This window comes from Heterodontus francisci, chromosome 2 (assembly GCF_036365525.1).
Source record: "Heterodontus francisci isolate sHetFra1 chromosome 2, sHetFra1.hap1, whole genome shotgun sequence".
NCBI classification, from domain to species: Eukaryota; Metazoa; Chordata; class Chondrichthyes; order Heterodontiformes; family Heterodontidae; genus Heterodontus; species Heterodontus francisci.
In genome coordinates, this window is record NC_090372.1 from 31,352,922 (window position 1) to 31,378,810 (window position 25,889).

Consider the following 25,889-nt stretch of genomic DNA (forward strand, 5'->3'; position numbering starts at 1 on the left):
CTATCTTTCCCACTGCTTGGTGGCCTGTAGAATACACCCTGTGGAGTAATGGTACCTCTATTGTGTCTTAGCTCCAACCAAGTAGATTCTGTCCTTGACCCCTCTAGAACATCCTCTCTCTCCAGCACTGTAGTGTTCTCAATCAGTGCTGCTACCCCATCTCCATTGTTTTCTCCCATATCTTTCTTGACCACCTTGTATCCAGGAATATTTAGTACCCAGTGCTGCCTTTTTTTTTGAGCCAGGTCTTGGTTCACGTGTAACCTGTCCGGCCTGTATAGGTCCCAACTCCCCCAGAACTGGTCCCAGTGTCCCAGGAATCTAAAGCCCTCTCTTCTGCAACATCTCTCCAGCCATGCATTTATCTACTCTCGCTCTAAGCCATGGGGTTATGAGGTTTTAACCCTGCTTATAACATCACTGTATACCCCTTGAAAAATAAACTATTGATGAAGAATATAGAATTAGCTATTTTTCAGTGCAGCTCTGTTTTTCCTTAATATTTTAATTTCAACTGAATATGGAAGAACTAGTGCAGTTATATTTGATACCTTTCACATCCTTGGAACATTCCATAATGCTTCAATGCTAATTTGATTGTTTGTGAAGTGAGGTTAATGTTTTGTAGCCAAAGGTGGCAGCCAATTTACACAACAAACTGCTATAAATAACCAATTAATGAATTCTGATGGCGTTGACTGAGGGATGAATATTGGCGAGGAAGCTGAGAAAACTCCCTGTTCTTCAAATAGATGGTTTAATGTCTCATCCAAAATAAAGCACATCGGCAGTGTGGCAGTCCCATAGTACTGCACTGTTGTCAGCCTGAATTACAAGCTCAAGTCTCAGCATAGGACATCAACGCATAACCTTCTGAAATTAACGACTGAGTGCTCCCATTGAGCCAAACTGATACTACCAAACTGACTGCTATTGATGTGCTCAGGGAGCCTGGTTTGGAAAAGGGGTGAAATTGCACCCAGTTTAGAAAAATCAATTAATTTGTAATTTCATGTTTGTAGATCTTTGTCTTTCTTTCTCTCTAGAATATATATATTTTCTCCAAAGAGGAAATGCAACTGAAAATTTGAGATGTTGATCCAAAATGTATTAATTGTTCATTCATTTCTGCTGTCTGTGTGACCTTGCTTTGTGTGCAGAATGATTGCCAGGTGTCTACATAGCAACAATAACTGATTTCAAAAAGCAAATCGGTGTATGTGTAGGGCTTTAGGAAATTGTGCGCTATGTAAATGCAAGTCTGTTTCACATTTGAAAAAAATGCAGTCTAAATTTCTTATCTTAAAATAACATCCGAGAAAATGGGGAACACATTCTCTGTTGGCTTATAACAAAATCTCACATGTGAGTGTAAAGAATCTATTTGCTTCTATTCACTACAGGAAAATTGTGTTTCCTTCAGTATTGGGTTATATATATTTACTGTAGTTGGTATCGTATGCAAATTAAAACTTTGTGTAATGTAGTGGTAAATATGTAGTATTTAAAGTTTGGAAGCAAAGTGTTTCCAGATTCAAAGTGTGATTTTTAACACCAGAATTTAAGCTGTACAGTCAAAGTTGACACCTTGCTCTTCCATTGTTTGTATTTTGTTAAATATGTATGAAGAGGTTTGAATATACAGACTTCAGGAAGCAGATGTACAGTATTGTGTTGGTCATGAAAAGCACTGCATATAACTGACAGCTTTGAATTAGTTCTAATCAAGAGTTTATGTTGCTCTATGCACTTTGAAATCAGATTAATGCCCCCTGGTAACTTCCTGTTAGAGTAGGTTTAGAGTTCTAACATTTTGGTGAGGATTTTATGCTGATAGTAGCCATCAGCTAATTTTTGCAGGAGCTTTGTCTTGAATTTTCTTGCAAAATGTTACGATGCATTAAAGATTAGAACCGTTATACTGTAGCTACAATTACACTGGACACAGAATTTCCTAGAGACTCCGGGTGGAGGGTGGGGTAAGAGATTTTCAGGATTCAGATGTCTTAAATCACCAAGTGCAAGCATAAATTGGTTTATTTTAATCTAAAACATGAATTGAGACTGGTAATTCCTTGACACCTATGATTTAAGTTTAACTTTTACATGTAATCTGTGCAACTAGTGTCATAAATTAAATCTTACTGATTTTATTGTCTGGAGGGCAGGGATCATCAATGAAATCAGCTGTCTGGGCGGTCCATTCATTTGATCGGTGATATCTTTCATTTTTTGATGTAATCACAGATTATAGCTCCGTGTGCATGCCCTTCTCTCACCCCCCTCTTTGCTTACTTCCCCCTTTCTGTTGCTGCCCTCCCCCCTTTCCTTTTCTTTGTTCCTCCTCTGGGTCTCCTGAACTCCATCAGTTCTGTTTTTTTTAAATGTCTGCTTTCTGTTCCCCTTTTCCTTCCCACCGTGCTTTTTCCCATGCAGTCTTTGTTCGCTGCCTTGTGCATTTTTTTGTGCTTTCTCTGTCTCGTGCTTTCTTTCCCTGTCACACCCTTTCCCTTCCCACTTTCATAATGTGATACATTTACAGTGTAAATTGGAGGTTCAGGAGCCATTTCTAAATTTTGTTGGAGCTAAATTTTAAAAGAAGCTCTAAAGCTGTAGTTACTGTGTTGTGCTAAGTTTGGGGAATCCAAGTTTAAAGTTTTTTCCATACAGGGGTGCCTTTTATAAAACTTGTAGTATTTGGCATGGTTTCTTAAATATTGCCAGAACTGTCATTTTGGAATCTGCCACATAAACGTTCTAATTTCCCAGCATGCATTTTAGACACAGTACATTTTTTATTTTAACACTTCATGAAAAATATTAAAGCTAGGTATTTCATTGGGCTTAAGGCTTTCAATAATAAAAATGCCAAAATAAAAAAACTCCTTCCTACATACTGTATATTGCTAGCATTGTAGAAACTTTGAAGTGTATTTTTTTTTAATTATTGGCCATTTAAAAACTTTTTCAGAATATTTCAGTATTTTTGCTAGAACTTTTGTACTAATTTTATTTAACTATTTTTCATACCACTTAAAATGATGAAACCAATTGTTAATTGTATATATTAGGCATGTTAAGTATTTCTTGACTTTTTGTTGGCATATGCATTAGAATCTCTGAAATGTAGGTACTGATTCAAAACTGGTGTATCTAGTGCCTCGGCAATAATCTAACTTGAGGTGTCCTGGATATTTTAAATTATGTAAATTCTTGCACAATTAAATTTGTATGAGGCTCTTGAATAATGTTTTCTTTAATCCTTTATTCAATAACGAATTGTATTTATAGTGTCTACTGCAAGAAATATTCTAGAATTATAGAATCTTGCAGCACAAAATGGGTCTAGTCGGCCTATCGTGTCTTTGAAAGAGCTATTTAATTTAATCCCACACCTCAGCTTTGTTCCTATAACCCTTGCAAGTTAGTTTTCTTCAAATGCATATCCAAATGCTTTTTGATCCTATGAAATTTGATTCCACCAGGCTTTCAGGGAGTGTTCCAGATTATAACTGCAAAACATTCCATGATACTTTATAGAAAGCACAAGGAATGGACCCCAAGCCATAGTCGGGAGAATGATGCAAAAAACTTAATGAGGAAAAAGTGTTTTAAGAAGGCTTTTAAAGTGGAGAGAAGAGAGAGGTGAAGATGTTTACAGGGAGAGCACTGGAGGTGATGCCAGTAGTGGGCCAAAGGATGGGAATGGGGAAATGGTCAGAGTTGGGCCAATGAACATGTAAGATTACATGAGGCAGGAGAAGATTGGAGAGGTATACAAGTAATACAATGGAAGGATTTGAAGATGAGAAGGAGAATTTTAAACACACTAATGGAAGCCAGTGTAAGTCTATGATCGAAACTTGATATGGAAGAGGATATTGTTATGCCCAGTAAAGATATGACATATAGTCCTACTTTTAAGATATGAACTTTATTCAATGTGGAATCTTTGAAATTGACTTTAAAAATTATAGTGTGCTGCAAAATGGTCAGCTGACTTGGCCTGTATATTCAAACTGTCTCGAAAGGACAAAAGGATATATTCCAGGTAAAGTATCAATTACACCCATCCTAAAACCATCGAGACATTCCTGAATTGAATGGGTTCTTCTGAAACAAAAAAGATGTCAAGTAGCCACACCATAACAGGATTATATCCATCCAGATATTAATGGATGGCCCTGGGTTCCACATCCTGGTCCATTGTGTGGTCACATCGGGGAGAGGGCCACTTGTCTCTAATTTGATGGATTTTGACCATAAAAGGCAACCCTCTGGGGAGGGGGTGTGGCGGAGGAGAGAGAGAGAGAGATTACAACCTCTCAGAAGGAGTCTAGCCAAAGGCTCTAGAAAGACCCAGCCTAAATGAGAAGTCCTGCTGTTAATTATACACTTCAACTTGGTGCAACGGAGGACTGAAAGTAACCGCCACCTTCAATCTGAAATCTTAACCACCAGACAGTTTGAATATACAGGCCAAGCGAGCTGACCGTTTTGCAGCACATTGTCTACTTTTTAGCCACCAGAAATCTACAGCACCTCAACACATTCAAGACTACAGACAACCCAGGCCTGCACATTTAAAAGAGAATGTTCTACTTGGAAGATTCAACATGTTTACTGTAAACCACAAACACCTACCACAGCTTGAACCCTTATCCTTTGTCTTCTATCTATCTACTCTTGAGAGTGCGTGTGAGAGTGAATGCTTGCGTGAGTGGTGTTATGAACATTTCAGGGAATGAATATTCAATATATAGTTAATCTTCTGTTTTAAACCTATAAGGAAACATGTCACTCTCTTTATTTAGCAAATAAAACACTTGTGTTAACTCATCATTTTAAATAAAACACCCGATTGCGGTCAGTTGGGAGGTGGACAGTAGGAACCACCCACACCCCTTACCACCTGGCTGTAACAATATGGGTGGATGAAGTTGCAACTTATGGATGATGGGAAGCTGGAAAGAGGACATTTTAGAAGTTGAGTCCAGAGTGGAGGTAATCCGTTTTTGGTGATGTGTAACATGTGGGTTTTAAAGTTCAGCCAAGGTTTTGCATGGCTTGATTCAGCTTGAGCAAGTGGGGTAGATTTAGTGGTAAGTAAGTGTACCTTATGGCGAGGGATAAATGATTGCTTCCATTGTTATAATCTATAGTTGGAGGAAATTTTGACGCATCCACATCAGATAGGCATCTAACAGCATTTAGTATTGAAGTTGAGGGAAGTGGTAGAGGGGTTGAGCTGGGTGTCATCAGCATATATTTTGAACTTTACCTTGGGCCTGCAGATGTTGCCATTGAGAGGCAGCATGTCAATAAGGAAGAGAAGGGGTGGAGGATTGATCCTTGGGGAATTCCAGATGTGACTGCACAGGCATGAAGAGAAGCCATTGTTAGAGAGGCAGATTGCAAGGAGAGTCCTACAGAGCTGACAACAAAACTGAGGAGATGGAGCAGGACAGTTTGACCAATGAAATGCCACAGAAACAGAGGCAACAACAAGAATTAACACACTGAAGTCAGTTATTTGTGTCTTTGACCGGGCTTTCATAGGAGATGGGAAAGTGAATGAACTAGGAGATGGCTAGTACTGGTTGGGGGTGGGGTGGCTTGAAGAGCAGTAGGAAGTGGCAGCAGAGACAGATTTAAGGATGGTCTCTATTTTAGAAAATTTTTTGCATTTCTACATTGCAGACCTTGTTTTTCTGACCCAGTGAGACTTGAGCTTTCTGATCATTTTCATGTCTCCATTATTTGGGATGGGTGGTGGACTGTTGTAGGGAAGAGTGACCTTGACATACAAAAGTTTTTTTTTTTTTGGGTAGCACCTTTAATGTAGACAGTTCCAAAGTATTTCACGGAAACGTAAGGAAAAAGTTAATTTCTTTATGCTGCTATCGGGTGATGAAATGGGATGAAATATAGTTCCCTAGCAGTGACGTCACACAGTTTGCACACAAGAATTTGGGGGCAAAAAACTGACTTTAAGTTTCATTGCTTCCTTGTAATTGCCAAATATTAGCAATTGAAGGTTGAATCACACTTGGGAGTATCATCTGTGATTGGTGTAGAGAAATTTGTGTTCTATAGTCACATTGGTGAAGGTTTCATATGGTTGCCAGCTATCTAAGTATCCCCAGAATTTGCAGTTGCACTTGTTTGCATTCTCCCACTTACTATATGTACGTACAGCATTTCAAGGCTGTGATCTTGAGTCACTGTTGGAGAATTGTTCGCTGATTAGTTATGATCTAATTTTTTAAATAACTAAGATTTTTGTGTCTTACAGGTTTAACTACCGTTCCACGCATTATCTTGCATCCCATGGGTTCTACGATTTTCTAAATTGGTTTGATGAAAGAGCATGGTATCCTCTGGGAAGAATAGTCGGAGGAACGGTAAGATTGCAGCATCACAACAATTCAGGCATTTAAAAATTTATGCCAATTAATACAAGCTGATGAATTAAAATTTCTCATTGACTGCTGTTACATTTTTGGATAGAGTGAAATAGTACCACAACATACAAGTACTGAATAAAGTGACCTTGTTTAATAACATTTTTAATAATGGGACCAACATTTGATAATTAGCTAAATTGGTAGATCTTGGAGTCCTTGCCACAAACAAATTTTTCCAGTGACTTGTTCTAGAATAGTCTATATAATTGAGTAAATGTTTAGTGTTTCTTTTTATGATATTATACCAAACTTGGTGGTTTGGGGGGGGTGGTGGAGGAGTAGCAGCAGAAAATGTGCGTTGAGGTAATTTTCAACAGTCGACGTGTTTTAAGTAGAGAACCAGTGAATCACCTGGTGTTACTGATGGATTGTTTTTTTTTAAACTGTATTTTTACTGGCACGTGACAGGTCTGCAGTGAAGCATATCCTTGCAACAGCTATTTTTGTAGGCTGGGCACTTTGGGGAGCAGGACCAGAGGCCAGAAATGAATGTTTCTCTAAGATGGCCAAGTCAGTATGGCAGATGGGAAACAGTCGAAATGAGGGATGCGCTGGGAGCAAGGCAAAGTTTTACTACTTTTGGAGGTGGTTGGGTGGGAAAGATTATTGAAAATATGAAAGCTCAAAAGTTTTAAGTTTAGAGATAGCATTTTTAACTTATAGAATCATAGAATGATTACAGAAGGAGGCTATTGAGCTAGTCGTGTCTGTGCTGGCTCAGTGCAAGAGCAACTCGGCTAGTCTTACTCTCCCGCCCTTTCCCCATAGCCCTGCAAAAAAAATTTTTCTCTTCAGGTGCTTATCCAATTCCCTTTTCGAAACCACAATTGAATCTGCCTGCACTCTGCCATTGCATTTCAAACCCTGACCACTCCGTTTTAAAAAAAAAAAGACTTTCCTCATGTTACCATTGGTTCTTTTGCCATTCACCTTATATCCGTATCCTCAGGTTCTTGAACCTTCTGCCAATGGGAACAGTTTCTCTCCATCTGGCTAAACCCCTCATGATTTTGCACACCTCTATCAAATCTCTTCTCAGCCTTTCCTTTAAGGCAAACAATCCCAGTTTTTCCAATCTGTCTATATAACCAAAGTCCCCCTTCCCTGGAACTATTTTCTTAAATCTTTCTGCATCCTCTAAAGCTTTCTGAATTGCGGTGCTCAAATTGGACGTAATATTCCAGTTGAGGCTGAATCAGTGTTTTATAAAGGTTCCTAACTTCCTTGCTCTTTATTATAAAGCCTAGGATCCTGTGTGCCTTTTTCACCACTTTCTCAACTTTCCCTGTTACCTTCAGTGATTTTGTGTACATATGCACCCAGGTGTCTCTGACTTCACCCCCTTTAGAATAGCACTGTTTGTTTTATATTACCTCTTGTTCTTCCTACCAAAATGTATCATTTCTCGCTTCTCTGCATTAAATTTCAGCTACATTTTCCTACATTTCAACAGTGACTACACTTCAAAAAATAAATCATTAGCTATCAAGTGCTCTGAGACGTCCAATGGTCATGAAAAGCACTATAGAAATGCAAGTTTTTTTTTGCCAAATCCACCAGTCTATGTCCTCTTGAAGTCCATCACTATCCTGCTCACAGTTCACAATACTTCCAAATTTTGTCTCATCTGCAAATTTTAAAATTGTGCCCAGTATACCCAAGTGTAGGCCATATCAAGAAAAGCAGTCCGTAAAAACTGTTTGCAACTGTTTCCTGTTAATCAACCAACATTGTATCCGTGCTGCCACTGTCCTTTTTTTTTATTCCATGGGCTTCAACTTCGCTGATAAGCCTACTATGTGCCACATTATCAAATGCATTTTGGAAGTCACTGTACACTTCACAAGCTTTCAAGACCTTTGGTGGTGTCACAATGCTTTACTGTCAACGAAAACTTGGAGTTTTGCCATTTTTGTAGGATACCTGAATGACAGTTTGCACACAGCAAGGTCTCGCAAATAGTAATGACATATTGATCAGTTAATCAGTTTTTAGTGATGGCTGAGGGATAAATATTGGCCAGGACGCAGGAGCACACTTATGCTCTTCGAATTGTGCCTTGAGATCTTTTATGGGTGGGCTGTCATCTCATTTGAAAGGCAGCAACTCCAACAGTACAGTACTGTCTCAGTACTGAAGTGGAGTGACCGTCTAAATTATGGATTCAAGTTTCTGGATGGGACTTGAACTCACAATCTACTGACTCAGGTGAGAGTGGTACCACTGAGCCACAGCTGACTTAGCTGTGCTGGGGAACATGGAAGCTCTACAGTTCCACTTCCAAGCATAAAAATTTGTGATTTCTCAGCTTAGAATGGGAAACCATACTAAAATAGCTCCTACAGACCTGATGGGGAATAGTGACAATTAACTGACATTTTCACATTGGAAATGTTTCCCTATCTCTAAAGGTTGCATTTACTGACAACACAATCACTAGGTGGCGCAGTACTGGTACGTGCGCACATGCAGCCTCATGGACTGAAATGTCACTGTCTGCAATGTCTCAGGCAGCTGCCAGTAATAAAGATGGCGCTGTTCAAATTGTCACAAACACAATTAAACCCAAACCCCTCAATGGTTGTGATCACCGCCTCCATCCCACACTCAGCAGTACCCTGCTCCCTCCCATGCCTGTCTATTCGCCACTCCCCGCCTTGCTGCTTCCCCACCCTGGCCGCTCACTCCCCACCTTGCCACTTTGGCCACTCACTCCCTGTTTCCATGCCTGCTTGCTCCAGACCTCGCTGCTTCTCCCTTCTCAGCCACTCGTTCCCTGTGTCGCCTCATCACCCCTCGGCTGCTTGCACCACCCTCAGTCATTCATTCCCGACCCGCCACTTCTCGGGAGGGGGGGGGGGGGGGTGCGGGGAGCAACTGGCCGAGGGGGTCGGGAAGTGGCGAGTGAGCGGTGTGGGCGGGGAAGCAGGGAGGTCGGGAGTGAGCAGAGGAGGTGGGGAGCGAGCGGCTGCGGGGATGAAGCGGGGAGCGAGTGGCTGAAGCAGGGCACTGTTGGGTGGAATAGATTTGCGATTCCGGCCATGGAGGGGTGAGGCAATGCTCAGATGTTATTGTGTGGTGACGTTGACATACATGCGCGGATTGATACTGATAAGCTGGCAAATGTTCGGACGCACTGATGACGTGGACAATCCCTCTGCGCGTGTTCTGCGTTGTCAGGGGACACTGATCTCTAAAATGTACTATGCAACTTACTGATTAATTTTTTACCATATACTGCCTTGACATAATGCTATAAATGCTTGCTATAATACGTGGGTGGATGGGGAGAGCAACAGGAAACATTGCCCAGGCACAAGGCAGGAGGTGGGTGCAGTGGAAATGGGTGACCAAACCCAAGGTGGTAGAGGTGAGAACAGGCAAATAACTACTTCAGGAAGTAGGTGGTACTGTGGAGAAGGGATTCTCGCATTTTTGCTTCTGAGGCCCCCATCCTATGTTGTTCCACAGACCCCTTGAACACAGCGCAAGTATTTTTTTCTGTATAAGTGCTAGTTATATAATTAAACATATTTTTGTTTTGCTAAAAACTTGACTAGTATCCTCCAGTCTTCCCCTTTTTGGGGCTGAGATTTTCTCCTCCACACTCTGACTGAATATCTTACATAATTATCCTTTCAATATGTAAATTCTTTGTACCTGAAGCAAACATTTTTAAAAATGCATGTATTGTATAAATGTAACTGGACACAATTCTAATTCCTAATGGCACAGCAGACAGTAACTTAATTTGCAACTTTCCCACTCTTAAGTTCACTCATGAATTACAAAATCATCAATATACAATATCTGTACTAATTTAGTTTAATGCAATTCCGTTTCAGAGCAATCGTAACAAGCCCTGTGCTCAACTGGCACATTCACACGGTCTCCAAAAATGCAAACATTTTCCCAAATTTTGGCTTTCGTGCAATGGCTGTAAACATCCAGCACAGGCCTAGCCCTAAAAATAAAAACTTTACAAACAAGGGTAAGATTTAAGTACAACTGCTTTATTTGTGCACCACCAAAGGGATCATTTAGAAGTAGGAAACTAGTTTTTAACTTATCAATACATGGAACTTGGTAAATTAATTTTATATTACTACAAAGCTCTGGGTACAGAATGAGGTTTAATCCTACAAACCGTGACAATGTCCTGTTTTCCCCAAGATTCCTCCTGCTTCTGGATCTGGTTCTCCGTGAACTTGGCAATCACAAATGGCACAACCTCTAGAAGCTGCAATTTGGGTGGAATGATAATTCTTAAAACCCCATGAAATTATCAAGACATAACAAGTGAAAAGTAATCAAATCGGAGAGCAGCGAAGGTGAGGTGGAGGGGACAGTGAAATCACGTGTGCCGGGATGGAACTAAAATCAGAAGCGTTAAGGAAATATGAGCACATGGAGAATTTTGCCAATTGATTTGACACACTCAATCATGTCACTGGGGAAGCAAGCTGAAGCTTTAAGTCACGGTCTTGGTCGCTCTCATTCTTTCTCTGATTCAGTGCTGTTTGCCAGGCAAGGACTCAGCGTCTTATCTCCTTGTCCTACCCTTGTCCCTCCTTCCAGAGTCTCCCTCTGTGTTCTGCGTCCAAACACCAACTACTGTTGCTGCCTCGCGCGTTGACCTCTTCCGTAGTCTCGCGCACTCCTCTTCAACCAAAACCTGTGCGAACACAGATGCCCGGGCTCTCATTCCCTTACCCCTTGATGGACGAGGCATCCTGACCATCACTTGTCCCAACTCTGCGTTTGGTTTATTACATAATTTTTTTCTACACATTCTCTGGTTATTTTTGGAGGACTTCTTGAAACCTTCTTGAGAACCCCTGCTGTGGAACATAGCACCACCTAGCTTAAGGAGGCTTTAAAAATATTACCTATAAATAGATATAAATATGTTGCAACTGCCATTATTAATTTGCAGCTGAAACTTTGATTTGTTCACAAAATTCTGAAGTCAAATGGTTTCACAAGGTTGAAAGTAGAAATCCTGAATACCTTTCCATTGGTAACTGCTAGTGTATTGAAATGTCACATTTGTTGGCAAATAACTTTCTCAGGAAAATGCAGTATTTGAAATGCACAGGCTTTACTTTTAGGCTCTCTCCTCCCCCCGCCAAGTTTCATTTAGTCTGGAGTCAAATATCAAACAACTGTTAATTTATTTTAGCAGGGAATGAAAAGTGAATTTTTACATGATGTCCACTTGGAAGCATTGAAACTTCAATGACTTTTGTGCTCCGTTGCTTTTCAAATTTGTTCTGTTTGACCTGTGTACTTTACATTGCAAGTATCTAGTTCATCACTGCATTTCTAATAGATTTGGGTTTCTAACAGTTCAGGACTTCAATAATGATGGGTTGCAGTCCCATTATTGCATGAAATTAATCAAAGCAATCTGACTTGGAAGTAACTCTTTTATGACTATGCTGATAAGAGGACCTAGCGACTGCTAATACTACAGCAATTACTATTGTTTATAAGCCCTGAATGAAGACTGAAGCGTGTAATAATGGGAAATAGAACGGATATGATTTTCTTCTAATTTTGGCTTCCTGGTGTATGATGGGCAAAAACTCTGGTGTGATTGGCGATCCTGATAGAGTTGGGCCATCGAGGATGTAAGAAAGCACTGATTGAGAAAAGGGGCCTGTGGAGTATCGTCTTATTGCTGCATTGTCCCACTAATATGGTGGATTAGGAAATGGCAAAGATATTAAGTGAATGTTTCATATACCATCTGGTCTATTGTGGACTTTGTTGTATGATCACTTTGAGTGATGTCCCTTTAAGAACTCAGTATGCTAATGAGTTAAGTACCAGGATGTAGTCTTGTGACCAGAAGCCATGTTCACTCTGTACTGTAACACACTGGACACAGGTTCTGTATATAGTTTGTGCTGTATTATATTAGTTTAGCTGTTAATAGACCACCTATAGATTTTCAAGGGACTGGAATCTATGTATCTCATTGTGTTGCTTAAGATAACACAAAAACTCATGACAGACTTCACCTCACCTGTTGAATCTTCTGGAGAAAGATTCTGGCAGTGAATCTGTCTCCCCAAAGATAAAAGCAAGAATCCACCCAACTTCTCATTCACTATATTTTTCCTAAACTGATTGCCTTCTTTTACCCAGCATTGCTTGTTCCAGATAGTATATAGTTTATAATATTGACCCTTAATTGTATTCCTAACCAGGCATTCTTTCAACTTTTTAATAAAAGTTGCTCAATATAGAATTAATTGCTGAGCTGGGATTTATTCTATTATCTACAATCCCTAGACAGCAAGGGGGTGGATTTCATTATAATAGGGCTTTGAGATAAATGCAAGCGTTTGATTTAAAAACTACTTCTATTTATATAGAGCCTTTAACATAAAATGTCCCGAGACTTTTCACAGGAGCGTTATAAAGCAAAATTTGACACCTAACCACAGAAGGCACTGTTGGGACAAATGGCCAAAAGCTTGTTCAGAAAGGAGTGCCTGGAAGAGAGGTGGAGAGGTTTAGGAATTCTAGAGCCTACGGCCCAAGCAGGCTGAAGGTACGGCTGCCAGTGGTGGAGCAGTTACAATCACAGATACTTAAGTGACCAGATTTAAATGAGTTCAGATATCAGGATTGTGGGTCTGGAGGACATTACAGAGATGAGGAGCTTATGGAGGGGTTTGATGACGAGGATGAGAATGATAAAATTGGCTGCTTGTGAAGCAATGCCTCAATATAGGTCAGCAAGCACAGGGTGAAGGATGAACAGGATTTGGCATGAATAAGGACATGGCAGAGTCTTGGATGAAGTCTAGTTTACAGAAGGTGGAAAGTCGAAGGCCAGCTAGGAGGATGCTGGAATCGTCAAATCTAGAGGTAACATGCAGAACAAAGGTACATATGACAGATGTCAGGTTGATGATGCAACTGAGAACCAGGATGAACATAGAAAGTTCAGAGGGGAAGTGTAAAAGGAAATGAGGGGGCAACAAGAGAGTATGAGAAGAGACTGGCAGTTAAAATAAAAGGGAATCAAAAAATCATCTACAGGCATATAAATTGTAAGAGGGGGGTAGGGCCAATTAGGGACCAAAAGGTTATCTACACGTGGAGACAGAGGGCATGGCTGAGGTACTGAAGGAGTACTTTGCATCTGTCTTAACCAAGGAAGAATATGCTGCCAAAGTGAAAAAGAAGTTAGTTGAGATAGGGGTGGGCTAAAAACTGAAAGAGGAGGTATTAGAAAGGCTGGCTTTACTTAAACTTAACAAGTCACCAGGACTGGATAGGATGCATCCGAAGATGCTGTGGGAATAAGGGTGAACATTGTGGAAGCACCTGCCATAATCTTCCAATCCTCCTTAGGTACAAGGGTGGTGCCAGATGACTGGAGAATTGCAAATATTACACCCATGTTCAAAAAAGGGTATAAGGATAAGCCCAGCAACTACTGACCAGTCAGTTTAATCTCTCTGGTGGGAAAACTTTTAGAAACGATAACCTGGGATGAAATTAATAGCCACTTGGACAAGTGTAGATTAATTAAGGAAAGCCAGCACAGATGTATTGTGGGCAAATTATATTTAACTAACTTACTTGAGTTAACAGAGGGGGTTGATAGTAATGCAGGTAGTATATGTGACCTTCCAAAAGGCTTTTGATAAAGTGCCACCTAATAGGTTTGCCAGCAAAGTTGAAGCCCATGTAATAAAATGTAAATTGGGTGCGTGAATACAAAGTTCGCTGAGTGACATGAAGCAGTAGTGAGCATTTGTTTTTCAGACTGGGGGAAGGTATACAATGGCGTTCCCCAGGTGTTGGTAATAGGTCCACTGCTTTTCATGATCCATATTAATGACCCAGACTTGGGTATACAGGACAAAATTTTAACATTTGCAGATGACCCAAAACTTTGAAGTGTTGTGAACTGTGATAGTGATGGACTTCAGGAGGACATGGACATAAATTGGTAGAATGGGCAGACACATGGCAGGTGAAATATAATACAGAGAAGTGTAAAGTGATGCATTTTAGTCGGAAGAATGAGATGAGGCAATATGAAATACAAGAAACAGGGAGGTGCAGGAGCAGAGAGACCTTGAAGTGTGTGAGCACAAATCGTTGAAGGTGGTAGGGCAGGTTGAGAAAGTGGTGAAAAAGGCATACCGGATCCTGGGCTTTATAAATAGAGGCATAGAGTACAAAAGCAAGGAAGTTATGATGAGCCTTTATAAAACACTAGTTTGGACTCAACTGGAATATTCTGTCCAGTTCTAGGCACTGCACTTTAGGAAGGATGTGAAGGCTTCAAAGAGGGTGCAGAAAATATTTGAAAATTGTTCCAGGCATAAGAGACTTGAGTTACAAGGAAAGGTTGGAGAAACTGGGGTTGCTCTGCTGAGAACAGAAGGTTGAGAGGAGATTTGATGGAGGTGTTCAAAATCAGAGTCTAGACTGGGTAGATATGGAGAGAATGTTCTTGTTGGCAGAAAGGTCATGAACCAGAGGACACTAATATAAGGTGAAAGGCAAAAGAACCAAAGGCATCATGAGGAAAAACTTTTTTTATGCAGCAAGTGGTTAGGATCTGCAATGCACTGCCTGAGTGTGTGGTGGAGGCAAATTCATTTGTGACTTTCTAAAGGAAATTGGATAAGTGCCTGAAGAGAGAAAAATTGCTGGGCTATGGGGAAAAGGTGGGAAATGGGACTAGCTTAGTTGCTCTTGCAGAGAGCTGGCACAGACATGGACTGAATGTTCTTTTACTGTGCTATAACCATTCTAAGATTCTACAACGGCAACACAAAAAACATTTTTACATTGCGAGTGGTTAGGATCTGGAATGCACTAGAATGGCTACAGCAAAGAAGGAGGCCATTCGGCCCACCATGTCCATGCCGGCTCTCTGCAAGAGCAACTCAGCTAGTCCCACTCCCCTGCCTTTTCCCTGTAGACCTGCAAATTTTTTCTCCTCAGATAATCCCTCTGTTCCTGCACCCCCTTTAGAATTGTATCCTTTTATTTTATATTGCCTCTGCTTATTCTTCCTACCAAAATGTATCACTTCACACATACCTGCATTAAATTTCATCAGCCTGTCTGTTCTCTGGAATTATATCTCTGTCCTCCTCTCAGTTCACTATTCTTCCAAATGTTGTCATCTGCAAATTTTGGAATTGAGCCCTGTACACCCAAGTCTTGGTCATTAATAAAGATCAAGAAAAGCAGCGGTCCTAATAGCGATCCCTAAGAACACCACTGTACCTTCCTGCATTCTGAAAAATAACCATTTACAGCTACTGTTTCCTGTCGCTCAGCTAACCTTGCATCCATGCTGTCACTGTCCCTTTTATTCCATAGGCTCTAACTTTACTGACAAAGCCTATTATGTGGCACTTTATTAAATGTTTTTTGGAAGTCCATGTACACCACACCAACTGCATTACCCTCACCAACCCTCTCTCTTACCTCATCAAAAGCGCAATCAAATTTGCCCTTAACAAATCTGCTCTGGCTTTGCTTAATTAATCCACATTTGCCCAAGGACTATTAATTTTGTCCTGGATTATTGTTTCTAAGAACTTTTCCACGACTGAGGTTAAATTGACTGGCCTGTAGTTGCTGGACTTATCTTTGCACCCATTTTTTGAACAAGGGTGTAACCATTTGCAATTCTCCAGTCATCTGGCACCACCCCTGTATCTAAGGAGGATTGGAAGATTATAGCCAGTGCTTCTGCAATTTCCACCCTTACTTCCCTCAGCATCCTCAGATGCATCTGATCCGGTCCCAGTGACTACTTCGTTTTAAGCACATCCAGCCTTTCTAATACCCTCATCAATTTGTATCCCATCCAATGTCTCTCTATCTCCTCCTTCACTATGATTTTGGAAACATCTCCATCCTTGGTAAAAACGAATGCAAAGTACTTATTTAGTATCTCAGCCATACCCTCTGCATCCATGAATAAATCTCCCTTTTGGTCCTTGATCAGTCCCACTCTTCTGTTTACCACACTTTTACTATTGTTATGCCTATAGAAGGCTTCTTGATTCCCTTATGTTAGTTGTCAGTTTCTTATACTCTCTTTGCTTCTCTCTTTTTTTTGTCTCTTCCCTTCTGAACTTTCTGTAATCAGCCTTGTTCTCACTTGTATTAATCAGCCTGGCACCTGTCATATGCACTCTTTGTCTGCTTCATCTTGCTGTCTTTCATCATCTCGGGAGTTCTGGCTTTTTGTCCCACCTTTCCCCCTTGTAGGAATGTACTTCAACTGTACCCAAACAATTTGCTCTTTAAAGTCAGTCCATTGTTCGCCGGTCTTTGATTCCAATTTACTTGGGCCAGATCTGTTCTCACTCCATTGAAATTGGCCCCCCTCCAATTTATTTTACTTGGATTTCTCGCTGTCCTTTTCTGTAGTCAACCTGAACCTTATACTGTGATCACTCTCCTAAGTGATGTGCGACTAACACTTGATCCATTTGATCTACCTTATTCCTGGAACCAGATCTGGCAGTGCCTCTTTCCTTGTAGAACTGGAAGCATATTGATGTAGAAAATTCTCCTGGACACACTTTAGAAACTCTTCCCCCTCTCTGCCCTTTACATTTTTAAAGTCTCCCAGTATAAATGCTCTGTTTTTGCACCTGTCTAATTTCCTTGCAAATTTATTCCCCTCTTTTTTTACACTAGTTAATGCCTATAGAATGTACTCTGTAGTGTAATGGTACCTCTTTTGTTTCTTGGCTCGAACTGAATAGATTCTGTCCTTGACCCCTCTAGACATCCTCTCTCTCCAGCAATGTAATGTTCTCCTTAATCAATACCGCCATCCTTCCTGTCTTTCCAATTGTTCCAGAACACCTGTATCCAAGAATATTTAGTACCCAGTTCTGCCCTTTTTTGAGCCAGGTGTCTGTTATCACCAAAACATCACATTCCCACGTGACTAACTGCGCCTGCAGCTCACCCACTTTATTTATCATACTCCCTGCATTCACATGCATGCACAATAAACTTAATTTAGCCCTGAATGCATTCCCAGTTATTTTTACCTCTTAGTGCCTTAGTATTTCGTACTCTAGTGCTATCCATCTGTCCCAATTTTTGTTTTTCCTCTCTTTTACCTCGTGGTTCCCATTTTACTGAATCTGCCTCCACCATATTCTCAGGCAATCATGGCTTTCAAAAGGGAATTGGATAAGAATTTACAGGGCTACGGGGAGTGGAACTAAATGAGTTACTCTTGCAGAGAGCCGGCACAGCCACAACAGGCCCAATGGCCTCTTTGTGTGCTGTAACCATTCTGTGATTTGAGTGTTTCAGCAGCAGATGAGTTGAGGCAGGCACAGATCAGGTGATTTTATGGAGGTTAAAATAAGCAGTCTTAGTGATGATGCGGTTAGGTGCTTAGAACCTCATCTGAGGGTCAGATATGACACCAGCATTGCAAACTGTCTGGTTCAGCCTTGGCCAGTTGGTAGCTTGGGAATGGAGTTTGTGGTGGGAATGGAAGATGATGGCTTTGGGGTTCCTAGTGTTTAATTGGAGGAAATTTCTGCTCCTCCAGTACTGCGTGTCAGACAAGCATTCTGGCAATTTAGCAATGGTGGGGCGGTAGAGATGGGTGTCGTCGGCATACATGTGAAAGCTAACGGTCTGTGTTTTTGGATGAACTCGCTGAAGGGCTGAATGCAGCTGAGACACAGGAGGGGGGTAGGAATAGATCTTTGGGAACATCAGATAAAGGTGCTGGAGTGGAAAGAGGTAATTGAAAGTGATACTTGGGCTACAATTAAATGTATAAGAATGGAACCAGGCAATTGCCGTCCCACCCAGCTAGACAATCGTGGAGAAGCGTTCGAGGAGGTGATGTCAACAGTGCCAAAGCCTACAGACAGATTGAGAAAGATTGGGGTGTGGGTGGAGGATAATTTACCTTTGCCGCAGCCACATAGGATGTCAGTTGTGACACTGATGACAGCAATTTCGGAACCGTACCAGGTGTTACGATCCCGTTAACTTTTAAAAAGGGAAAATCGAATTTCCAGTTATTACTGAATTACACCACAAGATTTCCTGTCTTAAACAAAAAAGTTTACTGTACAAGAGTTAAAGCAAAACAATACTAACTTAACACTACAGTTTAGAAATACATTTTAAACTTAAAATCATAACAGAACATGACGACAAATACTTTAACCTCTAATTCCCAACAGAGCACTCTTGTTTAATTTTTACTTCCACCCCAAGAGTTCCCCGATACATTATGGGATCTTGACAGTTTGTTCACTTCTCCTGGGATCAATCCAAAGTGTACCACAGCTTTTAGGAATTCACTTTGATTTTCTTAATTTCTCAGCTATCTTCTGAGGTATCAGATCTCCTGGATCCGGACTACACAGCTTGAGCACAGGCCTTACTCAAAACAGAAACAGTCCTGGTTCCTCATGGCCTCTTTGCTTCTGAGCCCAGCTGCTTCCAAAGCCAACTGCTTTCTCTGTGACCAATTGACCACCTTCAGGCGCTTACCCATTGTCTCTCGAGATAAGGAGGCCAAAGAAAGAAAGAAAGAATAGCTTGTCTGAAGCCAACAGCTTTCCAAAAGTCAACCGGCTGTCAGCAAGCACACAGATCAAAACACCAATGCGCCCTATCTCCATAGCATGTGGGATGTCCCAGATAGCAATTTAAACTAATTATTTCCAACTCCAAATCTTCTTAGTTCTGGGAAATCATATGAATAATTCAAACCCCTGATTGAGGCAGCTGCAGACACACTGTCTCCATCAAGATGTTCAGAGAGGTTCCCATTGTTTAAAGTCTTCACACTTTCCATTGTTCTTTTGGGCCTCCTTATCTCGAGAGACAATGGATACGCGCCTGGAGGTGGTCAGTGGTTTGTGAAGCAGCGCCTGGAGTGGCTATAAAGGCCAATTCTGGAGTGACAGGCTCTTCCACAGGTGCTGCAGAGAAATTTGTTTGTTGGGGCTGTTGCACAGTTGGCTCTCCCCTTGCGCCTCTGTCTTTTTTCCTGCCAACTACTAAGTCTCTTCGACTCGCCACAATTTAGCCCTGTCTTTATGGCTGCCCGCCAGCTCTGGCGAATGCTGGCAACTGACTCCCACGACTTGTGATCAATGTCACACGATTTCATGTCGCGTTTGCAGACGTCTTTATAACTGAGACATGGACGGCCGGTGGGTCTGATACCAGTGGCGAGCTCGCTGTACAATGTGTCTTTGGGGATCCTGCCATCTTCCATGCGGCTCACATGGCCAAGCCATCTCAAGCGCCGCTGACTCAGTAGTGTGTATAAGCTGGGGGTGTTGGCCGCTTCAAGGACTTCTGTGTTGGAGATATAGTCCTGCCACCTGATGCCAAGTATTCTCCGAAGGCAGCGAAGATGGAATGAATTGAGACGTCGCTCTTGGCTGGCATACGTTGTCCAGGCCTCGCTGCCATAGAGCAAGGTACTGAGGACACAGGCCTGATACACTCGGACTTTTGTGTTCCGTGTCAGTGCGCCATTTTCCCACACTCTCTTGGCCAGTCTGGACATAGCAGTGGAAGCCTTACCCATGCGCTTGTTGATTTCTGCATCTAGAGACAGGTTACTGGTGATAGTTGAGCCTAGGTAGGTGAACTCTTGAACCACTTCCAGAGCGTGGTCGCCAATATTGATGGATGGAGCATTTCTGACATCCTGCCCCATGATGTTCGTTTTCTTGAGGCTGATGGTTAGGCCAAATTCATTGCAGGCAGACGCAAACCTGTCGATGAGACTCTGCAGGCATTCTTCAGTGTGAGATGTTAAAGCAGCATCGTCAGCAAAGAGGAGTTCTCTGATGAGGACTTTCCGTACTTTGGACTTCGCTCTTAGACGGGCAAGGTTGAACAACCTGCCCCCTGATCTTGTGTGGAGGAAAATTCCTTCTTCAGAGGATTTGAACGCATGTGAAAGCAGCAGGGAGAAGAAAATCCCAAAAAGTGTGGGTGCGAGAACACAGCCCTGTTTCACACCACTCAGGATAGGAAAGGGCTCTGATGAGGAGCCACCATGTTGAATTGTGCCTTTCATATTGTCATGGAATGAGGTGATGATACTTAGTAGCTTTGGTGGACATCCGATCTTTTCTAGTAGTCTGAAGAGACCACGTCTGCTGACGAGGTCAAAGGCTTTGGTGAGATCAATGAAAGCAATGTAGAGGGGCATCTGTTGTTCACGGCATTTCTCCTGTATCTGACGAAGGGAGAACAGCATGTCAATAGTCGATCTCTCTGCACGAAAGCCACACTGTGCCTCAGGGTAGACGCGCTCGGCCAGCTTCTGGAGCCTGTTCAGAGCGACTCGAGCAAAGACTTTCCCCACTATGCTGAACAGGGAGATTCCACGGTAGTTGTTGCAGTCACCGCGGTCACCTTTGTTTTTATAGAGGGTGATGATGTTGGCATCGCGCATGTCCTGAGGTACTGCTCCCTCGTCCCAGCACAGGCATAGCAGTTCATGTAGTGCTGAGAGTATATCAGGCTTGGCACTCTTGATTATTTCAGGGGTAATGCTGTCCTTCCCAGGGGCTTTTCCGCTGGCTAGGGAATCAATGGCATCACTGAGTTCCGATTTGGTTGGCTGTATGTCCAGCTCATCCATGACTGGTAGAGGCTGGGCTGCATTGAGGGCAGTCTCAGTGACAGCATTCTCCCTGGAGTACAGTTCTAGGTAGTGCTCAACCCAGCGGTCCATCTGTTTGCGTTGGTCAGTGATTATGTCCCCCGATTTAGATTTGAGGGGGGTGATCTTCTTGATGGTTGGCCCAAGAGCTCTCTTCATGCCATCATACATTCCTCTGATGTTTCCGGTGTCTGAGGCCAGCTGAATATGACTGCATAGGTGTTGCCAGTAGTCGTTTGCGCAACGCCTAGCTGTTCTTTGTGCAGTGTTTCTGGCTGCTTTAAGTGCTGCGGATGTTAAATCGCTGGGGGCTTTCTTGTAGTTCAAAAGTGCAATGCGCTTAGCGGCTATGACAGGTTCCAGCTCTTCATTATGAGATTGAAACCAGTCTGCATTTCTCTTCGCACTTTTGCCGTAGGTGGTCAAAGCTGACTCATAGATGGCGTCTCTGATGTGGGCCCACTTGGTCTCAGCATCCCCTGTGGGAGTGTTTTGAAGGGCTGTTGCAAGTGAATTTAGAAATTTTTGTAACAGCTGTGGGTGAGAAATTCTGCTCGTGTTGATGCGCGGGTGGCCCTTCTGCTTGGAATGATGCAACTTCTTTGGTCTGAGTCTAACCTTGCTGCACACCAGGGAGTGGTCGGTGTCGCAGTCCGCACTGTGGAAGCTGCGTGTGATTTGAACACTGTTTAAGGCGGCTCGCCTTGTGACAATGAGGTCTAGCTGGTGCCAACGACGTGATCTTGGGTGCCTCCATGAAACCTGGTGACAGGGTTTAGTGTGAAAGAACGAGTTGGTGATGCAGAGGTTATGATAGGTACACAACTCAAGCAGTCTCTGCCCGTTCTCATTCATCCTTCCAACGCCATAGCGCCCAAGGCAGGAGGGCCATGAGTCATGGTCGGCCCCAACCCTGGCATTAAAGTCCCCCAGCAGGAATAGGTGTTCGGTGTTGGGGATGCTGCTAATGATGTTATGGAGTTGTTCATAGAACTGGTCTTTAGCTTCAGGTGCGGAGCAGAGTGTTGGAGCATAGATGCTGAGTAGGTGTACTGGACCAGAGGTGGTGAGCAGTCGGATGGACAGTATGCGTTCCGAGCCATTTGAGGGAGGCTCTATCATGCTGAGCAAGGAGTTTCTGATGGCGAAGCCCACTCCATGCTGTCTTGGTTCTTCAGGATCCCTGCCCTGCCAGAAGAAGGTGTAGTCTTGCTCTGCTAGAGAGCCACTCGCGGGGAGGCGAGTCTCCTGAAGTGCTGCAATGTCCACATTGAATCTACTGAGCTCGTTGTTAATGATGGCGGTCTTCCGAGAATCGTTGATTTGTGTAAGGTCTTCCGACAGGCCAGGACACATAGTTCTGACGTTCCAGCTTGCAAAGCGAAGGGCTGGTACCTTCTTTCCTTTTTTCATGTTGTTTGGTGCGGTGTATCAGTCCACCTTTCGGGCAATGACCCTGAGCTCCAAGCACCCATTGAAGCAGGCAGACTGTGGCGGGACAGAACCTTGTTGACCGGGGGCTGCCCGGTTTGAGGCGGGCGGTAGCTGTCCAGTGAGGTGCAATGACCTCTCCCACCGACAAAGGCAACCCGTGGCGCCCAGTTTCTACGCCAATTTATCTGGACTTATAACCCGTAACTGCTGCCTTCCGTGTTGTTTTAGTCGCTGTGAGGCAACTATGGACCTCTCCATGGCGCATGCCTGGGCAAATTTATGGAGGTTGAGAGTTGCCCAGTCATCAAAACCCCCCTCTCGGCCTTTCTGGTGGGGTCCAAAGGAGTGCAGGACACGACGTTTGGCACCAGTATGGCTGCAGGAACTGCCGGAAACATGCCAAAGGTGACACATGACCGCCTACGGGGTTCCGCTCCGGATTTTCTGTTAGGGTTTACTCCCTTAGCCTTGGTCTCTCCCGAGACGCCCACAAGGCAGTGGGGTTGTTGGGGCCCCTACACAGGTGTAGGATGGTGCCGGTGGGAGGAGGGGATGCAAGGGGGAGGGGTAGAGGGAGGGGGTGGGGGGGGGGTGGTGCAGGGGAAGGGGGTGCGGGGTGAAGATGGTGCGAGGGGGGGGCGGGCTGGGACGGGGTTGTGAGGGGGTGAGCTGAGAGGGTGGAGCAGGGAAGGGGACGGGGGTGGGGGGGGGGTGGAAGGGGGGTAAAGGGGGGGTGGAATCTGGTGCAGGTAATAAGCCATTTCCTCAGTGCCCACCATCGACGTCCGGAAAGCTCATCCACGTCCTTCGGGAGGTGAAGCATCATTTGGCAGACTTAGAGGTGATTACATTTGCTAAGGGTTTTTTTTTTTGCAGTGGTTTAAATAAAGGCATGCAGCATTGCCGACAGTGCGCTGCAGATGCTCTCCGAGCCATCTCCCGCGGGCGCTTTGAAGTTGCGGCCGGGGGTGCCGTTCGTGGATGTTTTGGGTGTTCGGGGCACCTTTTCACAGGACTTCTCTCGGGTCCCGCAGCTCCTTCTTCACCTCAATGGACTTACCGCATGCCGTGGCTGCAGACACTCTGGACTGTGAAGACAGCAGGATCGGAGATTGAAGTATCGGCAGCTGTGCTCGTCAGTTTCATCCGGATCAATTTCATTATGACCTTACTAAATAAACATGGACCACCCTTTGATTTGTAACCACCTTAAGTTTGTTTGCCAGCTTCTCAAACCAGGTGTTTTCATTTGTCTTGCGTTAAAGAAAATTCGATTTCCAAATTAAAAGTTACCTTTAAAATATTAATGCAAACCATGAACCAGGTGATCATAACACAGGGCAGAAACCTGATTAGTGGGATTCAAACATAGTGTTCTGGGAAAGATGGACATTGATTTTGGAGGCGACATGTTTAAGGACTTTGGAGAGGAAAGGAAGGTTGGGCAAGGATGGTGTTGAGAACAGCTTCAAATTATATGAAAATCAAAGTTGATTATGTCAACTGGAAGGTCTTAATCTGTAACTACCATTAAACCAGTGTTGACATCTTTTATGCTCTCTACTGCTAATATGAACATTAATGGTATCCTGTGACTGCTTTTGACCATTCCCTTCACTATAATGGTGACTTAACTAATCTGTAATTTCTGGTTTATGCCTCAGTTTTCTTTTGCAATATCTGTATCAGTTTTAGATCTTCTAAGAATGTTATCACGAGCTTTGTCTTTTTCCCCCTCAGTTCTTTGAGGATTCCAGCTAAATGTCATTTGGGCCTGATGTCTTTATTGATATTTAATTCCTTGGGTTTTACATAATTCATTTGTAATCGACCACTGTCTCAGATTACTGAATTAAACTGACTGGATCTGGAATTTGTCTACATTATTTGTGTGTAAAGACATTCATCACATTAGGTTGTGCATTGATTCAGTAGTGTAGCACTAAGTCATAGAAACCGGTGGGTCCCAGGCTTGAATTCATTGCTATTAATTGTCTACAGGGATAACATTTGGGGTCTCAACCCCTATGAGTTAAGGAAGTGGAAAATTCAACATGATTTTATTCACTCCTAATTGCTATATTTTCTGGAAGTGTACATGTATAAGATCCGATTGTTCATTCAATTCAAGTTACAAATCAGTTCTGTAAGTCTTTTTGTGTTCTGCTTCCTATGCTGAAGCAGTGCAGATTACCTTAATGAAATAACTTGGTTGTTCCAGTTCTTTCCACTGTTTCTGGGATCTTGAACCACCCCCACTTCCCAGTATGTTTGCCGCGTGTCCACACACATGCTCCACCCTCTGATTTTGGCTTGTTCATTCCGTTCTACCATTCTTCATTCACTGTGTCCCCTGGTTCTAGACCCCCTCTTTCCCCCCCCCCCCCCCCTAGTTTCCTCAATCTCTCCTTGTGGGGCAATCTCACCATCCCAGGGATCAGTCTAGTGAACCTTTGTTACACTCCCTTTATGGCAAGTATATCTTTCCTTGGGTAAGGAGACCAAAACTGAACGCAGTACTCCAGGTGCAGTTTCACCAAGGCTTTATACAATTGCAGCAAGACTTCTTTACTCCTGTACTCAAATCCCCTTGCAATAAAGGCTGACATACTATTTGCTTCCTAATTCTTTGCTGCACCTGCATGCCAGCTTTCAGTGACTTATAAACAAGGACACCCAGATCCCTTTGGGCATCAATACTTCCCAGTCTCTCACCATTTAAGAAATACTCTGCATTTCCTACCAAAGTGGATAACTTCACATTTTCCCACATTATATTCTATCTGTCATGGTTGTGCCCACTCACCTAGCCTGTCTAAATCCCATTGAAGCCTTTTTGCATCCTCCTCAACTCTCATTCACACCTAGTTTTGTGTCATCGCAAATTTGGAAATATTACGTTTGGTCTCCACTTCCAAATCATTGATATAGATTGTGAATAACTGGGGCCCAAGCACCGATCCCTGCGGTACCCCACTAGTCACAGCCTGCCAACCTGAGAATGACCTGTTTATTCCTACTCTGATTTCTGTCCATTAGTCAATTCTCAATCTATGCCAGTATATTACCCCCAATCCCATGTGCTCTAATTTTGCTTACTAACCTCTTAGTGCAACCCTAGCAAAAGCATTTTGAAAATCCAAATACACCAAATTTTGCTAGTTACATCCTCAAAAAAAAAACTCCCAACAGCTTTGTCAAACATTATTTCCCTTTCATAAATCCACATTGACTCTGCCCAAATCTACCATTATTTTCTAAACGTCCAGTTATCACAATCTTCATAATAGATTCAAGCATTTTCCCTA

At 42.8% G+C, this 25,889-nt stretch overlaps 1 protein-coding gene across 1 annotated transcript in view; it reads left to right on the top strand.

Annotated features, from left to right (window-relative positions):
- Nucleotides 1–25,889, top strand: part of stt3b (STT3 oligosaccharyltransferase complex catalytic subunit B) — a 177,122-nt gene that overhangs the window by 42,991 nt on the left and 108,242 nt on the right. Inside the window, exon 2 of the mRNA XM_068056496.1 lies at nt 6,296–6,404. Coding sequence (XP_067912597.1) covers nt 6,296–6,404 — 109 coding nt within the window. The remainder of the gene's footprint in view (nt 1–6,295; nt 6,405–25,889) is intronic.